This window comes from Bison bison, unplaced genomic scaffold (genome assembly GCF_000754665.1).
Source record: "Bison bison bison isolate TAMUID 2011002044 unplaced genomic scaffold, Bison_UMD1.0 scf7180017864270, whole genome shotgun sequence".
In the NCBI taxonomy this organism is placed as follows: Eukaryota; Metazoa; Chordata; class Mammalia; order Artiodactyla; family Bovidae; genus Bison; species Bison bison.
This window is the reverse complement of record NW_011494842.1, coordinates 10,886,618-10,895,917: the sequence shown is the minus strand read 5'-3', so window position 1 is coordinate 10,895,917 and position 9,300 is coordinate 10,886,618. Positions and strand designations below refer to the sequence as shown.

General features: G+C 39.8%; 1 protein-coding gene across 1 annotated transcript in view; it reads right to left on the bottom strand.

Annotated features, from left to right (window-relative positions):
* Nucleotides 1–9,300, bottom strand: part of DNAH8 (dynein, axonemal, heavy chain 8) — a 324,670-nt gene that overhangs the window by 98,526 nt on the left and 216,844 nt on the right. Inside the window, exons 74-75 of the mRNA XM_010848693.1 lie at nucleotides 6,247–6,402; nucleotides 4,414–4,596 (exon numbers count right to left, since the gene is read on the bottom strand). Of these exons, the coding sequence (XP_010846995.1) occupies nucleotides 4,414–4,596; nucleotides 6,247–6,402 (339 nt within the window). The remainder of the gene's footprint in view (nucleotides 1–4,413; nucleotides 4,597–6,246; nucleotides 6,403–9,300) is intronic.

Genomic DNA, 9,300 nt, shown 5'->3' with positions numbered 1-9,300 from the left:
ACTTTCACTTTTCACTTTCATGCATTGGAGAAGGAAATGGCAGCCCACTCCAGTGTTCTTGCCTGGAGAATCCCAGGGATGGGGAAGCCTGGTGGGCTGCCGTCCATTGGGTCGCACAGAGTCGGACACGACTGAAGCGACTTAGCAGCAGCAGCAGTGTTTATTATTCATTTTTAAAAGTTTAAACCAAAATACCACTCAAATGACATTGCTGCTGCTGCTGCTGCTGCATCGCTTCAGTCGTGTCCGACTCTGTGCGACCCCATAGACAGCAGCCCACCAGGCTCCTCCATCCATGGGATTCTCCAGGCAAGAGTACTGGAGTGGGGTGCCATTGCCTTCTCCGTCAAATGACACTATCGTTAGTCAAATCTGTATTTTGGTTTCTCTTAACCATTAAAAAAAAACTATGCCCACTAGCATTAAGTTTCCATAGCACGTACACTGGCATACATGGGATAACTCTGCTAAAATAATTCTTCCCAGGCTTTTCCCACCTCTACATTTATTTAAATCAGAGTGTCCCATTCTCTTGGCCCTGTTCCCACATACCGCCCTCAGTGAGAAATACTAACTTTATTTGCAGTCAGAAAGGGCAGAAACAAAGAGGCATTAAAACCAAGAAACGAACAGATACTCAAGTGATCGGAGCTTCTGAATTGGGACCTGACTACAGGAACACCAGGTACTTGACCTGACATAGTCAGTTGCCAATGTACATCCACTTTCCATTGTTTTGCATCCCTTCTATCAGAATGGCTAAATTAGATGTTTGGAGGGTATATTTTTTTTCCTACATAAGTGATGCATTCTTAAAAGTATACTTTGAAAATACTTTTTCAAACTTTCAGAAAAGTTACAAGACTGATACCATGAACTCTCATATACCCTTCACCTAGATTCATCAAACACCATTTTGCTTTACCATTATTTCTCCTCTGTGATAATTATTGCTGCCGAACTGTGTGCATGTGTCATCATCCTTTACCTTTAAAAACTGAAACATATCTCCTGGGAAACAGGACACTCTCTTATACAGCCACAGTGCAATTTTCAAATTCAGAAAATGTAACATGACTGTAATACTCATGCTAAATATAGAGTAAATTAAATTGTCTCAAAAGCAGTCTTCACAGCATTCTTTTTTGATCTTACATGGAATCACAGTATACTTAGAACTGCATTTAAAATGTGTTTTTAAACTACTTATTTGAGAAAGTTTCTCAAAAAACTTCCAGAAATTCTTCCTAAATCAATTTGTCAATGAAAACCCACAGCATGGCAGTCATCTGTACATCTACTACGGCTGGCATCACAACCAGATTCTGAGCATCTAGAGGGCAGGAACGTGTCCCCTTAAATTCATTTTTTTTAAAAGATGTATTTGTTTATTTTTGGTTGCCCTGGGTTTTTGTTGCTGTGCGTGGGCTTTCTCTAGTTGTGGAAAGCAGGGGCTACTCTTTGTTGCGGGTATGGGTTTCTCATTCCAGCAGCTTCTCTTGTAGAGCATGGGCTCTAGGACACGCAGGCTTCAGTTGCTCCAGAGTGCTGGCTCAGTAGTTGCGGTTCACGGGCTTTTGTGGTACATGGGCTTAGTCGTCACTTGGCATGTGGGAATCTTCCCAGATCAGTGATCAAACCCACACCCTCTGCATTGGCAGGTGGATTCTTAACCACCAGACCACAAGGGATACTCCCTCCTACCCATTCATTTTTTAAAATGCAGCGAAGAGTCAGACACAATAAGCAATTGAGTACAGTTGCTAGCAGAGACAGGCCTAATGCCCTTGTCCTCTAACTCCAATGCTAGTGTATATTGCCATTGTATTAGTGGTTTGGGAGTATTTGATGGGTTAGTGATAAGATCATGGCTGTACTTGCGGTGAAGTGAAGTGTTAGTCACTCAGCTGTGTCTGACTTTGTGACCCCATGGACTGTAGCCCACCAGGCTCCTCACCCATGGGATTTTTCAGGCAAGAATACTAGAGTGGGTTGCCATTCCCTTCTCCCGGGGATCTTGCCAACCCAGGGATCAAACCCAGGTCTCCGGTATTGCAGGCAGATTCTGTATCATCTGAGCCACAAGGGAAGCCCAAGGGGAATAATTAATGAATTGCCTGCATTAAAACAGTCACCCCCTGGGTGGCAGTATAGGCATGTGTGGACAAGATGAAATCCTGTTAGCCTCCTTTTCAGTGTGATATGGAAAAAGAAGCATTGTGGCACAGTGGGCACCTGTGAGTTTTACAGCATGACCTGTACAGCTTATCTATGAGGTTTGGCAGGGTGGAAAGTCCATGGACTCTTATGGTTAAGACCTTATTCTCCCTGGTCTCCATTTGTTCATCTGTAAAAACGGGGTATAAGAGCAAGATTGTTAGGAAGGTTAAACATCATGTGATGAGAGTTCATAGATGAGTCTTGTAACTTTTGTGAAAGTTTGAAAAAAATTTTCAAAGTATAATTTTAAGAATGCATTATTTATGTAGGAAAAAAAATACACCCTCTAAACATCGCAGACTAAGTGTTTTTCCCAGCAAGGTTGGTATGAATACCTTAGCACCTCTCTTGAAGAGGAAGCTAAGGCCCGGAGGAGTGGGTTTAGGGTGCTCTGGGGATGAGGAGTGTACCCTAGACAGCGGTATGGCCTGCCTTAAGAAGTTAGTGAAGCTTTCATTGGGGATCTGAACCAATGAGGCAACATCAAAACAGATCAGCAGCACCAGGTAGACCAAGAAGGAAGGACTGATTTTCAATAGTTGATACCATGCGGCCTTAAGAGGTGACAGAGGCAGTGAACTGAGGGGCCTATGCTCTCTGCCAGACTCTAGAAGTGAGAGACTTCCCTTTCTGGATTGCATAAGCCCTGGGCCGTTTTTTTGGAAACTAAGATCACACAGCTAATGAGAGGGGAAGCTGAGACTGGGCCCCTTTCACCCCACTACACTGGCTGTCTTTCAAGGGCTTGCCCCAAGTCAGCCATTTCTTATTAACCAGGTGGGATTTTACTTCTCATTTTACTGAGCCCTCTATTTTTTTGGTGTCAGTATCTTTCCCTTTTCGAATCTTTCCTTTGTATCTGTTGCCATCTATTCACATCTCTTCTTTTCCTCCTTTCTTCTGCCAATCTTTTTCTCACCCTCCCATTACTATTTCTAACCTGGCCTTCTCCTTGAACCCTTAATACTATAATTAGTTGTGCTATATGCTATGTGCTAAGTCGCTTTCAGTCGTGTCCAACTCTTTGCAACCCCATGGACCGTAGCCCACCAGGCTCCTGTGTCCATGGGATTCTCCAGACAAGAATACTGGAGTGGGTTGCCATTTCTCCCGGGGATCTTATGTCTCCTGCATTGACAGGCAGGTTCTTTAGCGCTAGCACCACCTGCTGCTGCTGCTGCTAAGTCGCTTCAGTTGTGTCCGACTCTGTGCGACCCCATAGATGGCAGCCCACCAGGCTCCCCCATCCCTGGGATTCTCCAGGCAAGAACACTGCAGTGGGTTGCCATTTCCTTCTCCTAGAAAGCCCTTAAAATTAGTTATATTTAAGCAAATATAAACTTTCTCAGATTTTATGAAAATAGATTTTATACAATAAAAATATATAAAATTATATTTTATATATAACATTTAATGTTTTCTGAGCTTTATCTTAAAACTTAGCTTATCAGGCCCTTAAAATTTTCCAGCTTTACGTTGTTCTTTGTTTTATCAGAACTCTCAATTATACTTAATTTCTCTGCTTCAGTATAAGTTTTATTTAACTAAAATGAAAGTAAGGCTCCCTACATCATTAGATTATTAGAGTGTGATAGTATCAATTATAGCCAAGTATATCAATTACTATTGCAGTGTAGTAGCTAGGAGTCGGACACGACTGAGCGACTTCACTTTCACTTTTCATTTTCATGCATCGGAGAAGGAAATGGCAACCCACTCCAGTGTTCTTGCCTGGAGAATCCCAGGGATGGGGAAGCCTGGTGGGCTGCCGTCTATGGGGTCACATAGAGTCGGACATGACTGAAGCGACTTAGCAGCAGCAGCAGTTAAAACTACTAATAATACTCATCCAGAGCAATTTCTTTTTCTTCAGGGTCATCATTTCATTGAATTTTTCAGGTGAAACTCAAGATTACTCATCTATAGGGCTGTAGATACGAAAGTCAATATACCCAAAGCCTTAAAGTCAGAAGTAGAGAGTGGCATGTGTGTGCACATGTGTTTTCAGGGATCAGAATATAGATTAGTTGCACGATTTCTCAACAGGACCTGAGAAACAAATATTTATGCTAACAAAGGTAAATATGATTTGCTTCATTTTTTCCTTTCCATACATTCAACAATTTCCTAATACATTAAAACATTATTATAATTTATTATAAGCAGAAGTTCTTTACCTTGAGAAATCATTACCTGTTTCTCTGTTAGAATTACCCTCCTTAGTAACTGGTTCTCAAGCCCTTTCATGGTAACAGTAAAATCAATGACTGACGTTTTAGCATTGATCTCAGGGGTAAAGGCAGGGTTTGGTAACTTTGTCGTAATATAAAGTTTAAATGTGTCCATGACATCACATTCCTTATCACCGACTTTCACCTACATCAATTCAAATATTAAATTACACACAGCTTAAAGGGCAGACAAGGAATTTGGGTTCAGTTTAGGAGAGAATTTACCAAAGGTCAATGCAGTGAAACTTGAATGAATTACAAAAACCAGTTGTAAAATTTTAATCACTGAACTTATATGATAGATCATATTCTTTTAGAATAATTTAAACTTGTGGTTTAAATTCTTTCTCTGCCTGAAGATGATTTTAGCCATGACGCCAAGAAAATTAAACGAAAAATTTATCCAAAACAAATGTGAATAAAGCAGTGGTCCCCAACCCTTTTTGGTACCAGGGGCTGGTTTCATGGAGGACAATTTCTCCATGTCCTGGGGGGGTGGAGGGGGGTGGTTTCAGAATGATTGGAGCACACTACATTCATTATGCACTTTATTTATTTATTATCACATTGGCTCCACCTCAGATCATCAAGCATTAGATCCCAGAGGTTGGGGGCCCCTGGAATAAAGGAAAACTCGGACATGTCTAAGATTTGACTGCTTTTCTTCACCTGAGGAAATTTCCTACTACAGAAATTTGTTGTGTTTATAAGAAGTGCTATTTCTTTTTGCATTTCGTAGTCATCTGAAGCACATTTGACAAGAGAAAGGGTTAATGAAACTTTCAGAGGAAAAAAACGCTAACTTTTTTCCTCAGATAACACTTATCTTAAACATAACAATTTTCAGTGTATCAAAAACAACTGGGTTTGCTATCTAAAACTCAGGTGGAAATTCTAAAATTTTAAATGATTTAAATTTTTAATTAATATTAATCTTGCATGTGAGTGAAAACCACATCACTAAGGCACTAATTCTCAGGCATCATGACCTTCACATTGCAGGTAAGAATCTGGGTCTTTTAAAAGCCCTTTCAGGAATGGATGTACTAAAACCTCCTTTGGCATATTAAATATGGCATTTGAAGGAATTCACATTATGAAGAACATTCCTCTAAATAAATCTATATTTAATGAGAAAATTGGCATTCTTATTCACTGATATTCCTGAAATTAAGTTATTCAGAGCAAAAAATTCTCGATCAGAAATGCTGTCATTCAGTAAAACCGAAGAAAACTAAAAGTAAAGAATGAAACCAATTAAAAAAGAAACACTTGTATTGAAAACAATTCATGTTATCACCAATCATCAGAAACCATATTCTACTGCTTCCAGCAAAGTTCATGAGTTTTAATTGAAAGTTAATAGAGAAATAAAATCAATGTCCCTATACTTTACTAAAAATGCCATTTTATTCAGTGAGGAAACACAGGTTTTACTGTATAGAAGTATACACGGTTTGGAAACCACCTTTCTCAGAGCTGCTAAAATATACATATTTTGTGTGTAACAATAATATATCATTATCACCAGATGCCTTTCCTTCAGATCTTGTTTAGTTTCAGGTAAATGGCTATTGTTAGCAAGATACTGTTCTCGCCCCTGTGTGTGTGTGTGTGTGTGTGTGTGTGTGTATATATATATATATATATTTTTTTTAAGGAAACACTGAATATGAGTTTGGAAATAATTCTTTCAGCACGTCAAATGCTACCACCTGAAGAAAACTGTCTTCGCTGCTGTGCTCCAAAAGATAAGTAGATGTCACCATTGCTCTTTTCTTTTTTCAAAGCTCACCTTGAAAGTGGTGCCTGACTTGATGAAATTCTTTTCTAATACATTATCCAGGGCTGGATCCAGCTCTTCACGGATGTCCTCAATAAGAAGGGGTCGGCCCAAGGAAAGACTGTCCTCCAGGTGTGTGCGGAAATATTTATGGTTCAAAGAGGTTACCTAAAAATAAAGAGTTCATTGCTGCAGAAATGTTACAAAGAATGCTCCTGTTTCTGAGCGGAAACCAGAGATATTTGGGCAAAGGACTAAGAATTCTAAGGACTGTACAGGAAGCTTCAATTATAAATATAAAAATAACAAACAAAACATAATTTTCAAAACTTGGGGGGTCACGACTCTGTGGAAGCCCTGGGTGTGTAATGGGGGTCTCTCTGATTGAAAGAGAAACAAAGGTCATTCCTTAGTTGGAAGTCAGAGCTCTGCTCTGGCAGGTGGAAGAGAGGTAATCAAGGATTAACCCTTTAAACTTACATAGCTACAATCATTCAAAGAAAGCAAACTAACTTGCATTTTTATGATACTCACTTTATCTTCTCAGGACACCTATGAGATGAATAAGTGATTTTTTAAAAAGCATAGGGATGTCAGAAATGACATACTGAATCAACCTAAGGTTCATCCGGGAATTCTGTCTCTAACAGTGACATAACATAAGAATATGGTACTTTGCATAAAATCAACCTAACAGACTATACATTTTAAAAATATTCTTACATTAAAAAAAATTAGGATTCTGAATGTCTGGTGGGGTTCTCCATTTTTAGATCAATGTTTGTTATTAGTTAAAACACCCCATCTGGGCTAGTTGATCTTTGCATTAGCCAACTGACTTGGAACTCTTTACTTCTCCAGTGATCTCTCCCTCTGCCTAAGTGTGAGGATTCCCATAGATTCAGTCCTCAACTCTCCACCTTCTTATCCTCTATTCTCTGAATTCAACTATTGCCTTTATGCTACTGTGAGTGCTGATCTTAAGATACAAGAGAGGACTTCCCTGGTGGTCCAGTGGTTAAGACACTGGGCTTCCACAGGGGCACGGATTCTATCCAAGGACTAAGAACTAAGAATTTAGAAAGACAATAATGACAACCCTATATGCAAAACAACAAAAGAGAAACAGATGTAAAGAACAGACTTTTGGACTATGTGGGAGAAGACAAGGGTGGGACGATATGAAAGACTAGCATTGAAACATGTATATTACCATATGTAAAATATATGAAGTGCAGGTTCAGTGCATGAAGCAGGGCGTCAGAGCTGGTGCTCTGGAACAACTCAGATGGATGGGGTGGGGAGGGATGTGGGACGGGGGTTCAGGATGGTGGGACACATGTACACCTGTGGCTGACTCATGTCGATGTATGGCAAAAACCGCCACAATATTGTAAAGTAATTAGCTTCCGATTAAAATAAAATTAAAGATCTCTCATGCCACAAGCAGCCAAATAAACAGAAGAAAAAATTAAAAAGGAAGATCCACCGAGATATCAGGTGATTAAGAGGGTGAAATTTAAAAATATTATCTTTCACTTGCAATGAAGAAAGGCGTGGAATCAAAAAATAAGTCTATCTTTATCCTGTTTTGATTAAAACAGAAATAACTAAAAACAGAAAATCTTGCACACGATGGAGCTTTTCCCCCTAGATGGACAGCTTTATTTATGTACATGATATGCTGTGCAAGACCTCACTATAAGTTGATAAGGTAAATGAATCCAAACAAAGAGCTTTAACTAGCGTATTTAAATAAGATGAAATAAGGTCCCAAGAAGACTGAATGTAATTGTCCTTCTCGATTCCCCAAGAAGCAAACTCTGTCTTTGTGATGTCTTTCCCAAGTGTGATGGTTAATTTTATGTGTCAACTTGATCGGGCTAATGAATGCCCAGATAGCTGGCAAGCATTATTTCAAGGTGTGTTTGTGAGGTTGTTTCTGGAAGAGATTAGCGTTTGAGTCGACATTCTGAATAAAGACTATGGCCCTCGCGCATGTAGGTGGGCACTGTCCAATCCATTAAGGACCTGAACAGAACAGACAGCTGGAGGAAGTGCCGATTTGTTCTCTGCATAGGTTAGCACATCCATCTTCTCCTGCCCTTGGACATCAGCTCCTGACTCTGAGGACTTCAGACTGGGACTCGGACTGACCCCACTGGCTCCCATGGTCCTCAGACCTTCAGGGTTTGGACTGGAATGACACCACCAGCTTTCCTGGGGCTCCAGCCTGTAGACAGCAGATCGGGGACTTCTCAGCCTCCATAATCTCATGAGCCACCCCTTCATAATAAATCTCTTTCTATGTATCTGTACCTGGATATCCTTTCAGTTCTGTTTCCCTGAAAAACCCTGACTAATATAGCAATTAAAGAAATAATTTTCAAATTGTTGATTTATTAAATTATCTTTTAACCACCTTTACTATTTTTGTAAACTTGAAGTAATATTTTGGAGTTACAGTTTCGGGTTGGATTCACTTGATTTTTCTCATGGAGGAATACTGTGCGGTGGCCACATGAGAGCCTGTATCACCCGCACAGATACTCTGGAACTAGGTCTTCACTCAGTGAAATCTTCACAGGGGACTTAAGCAAATACATTCTTTATTCAGAAGTCAGAGCTATAGGTGCTGGAAAGGCTTTGAAGATGACCTTGGCAAAGCTGCCAAGGTGAAATGCAGCCCTGGACATGCCCAATATGTTTTGTTTTTCATTTATAAAATGTTTCATTTTTCATTTTGCCTTCCTAACCGAGCACAGAAGTGATGGTTTTGCTTCATTTTCTTTTCATTTATGTGTGTTTGTGCATATGCCTATCCACATATTCAGAAAAATACTATGCTGTCTGAGTAAAAAAGATGCAGTTCAATTTACGTACATCCCAGCAGTTGATGGTTTTTAAAATAAGGAAGTATGTCTGATATATTTCTTTTACTTCCTCAGGAAGCTTCTTGGGATGAGGCTTTATCAGGAAGAACATGACTGAAGACTATCAATGAATTAAATGGAGAAATAAAGCCACAATCAGAAAAAATAAGACTAAGATGAGCAGGGAGATCAA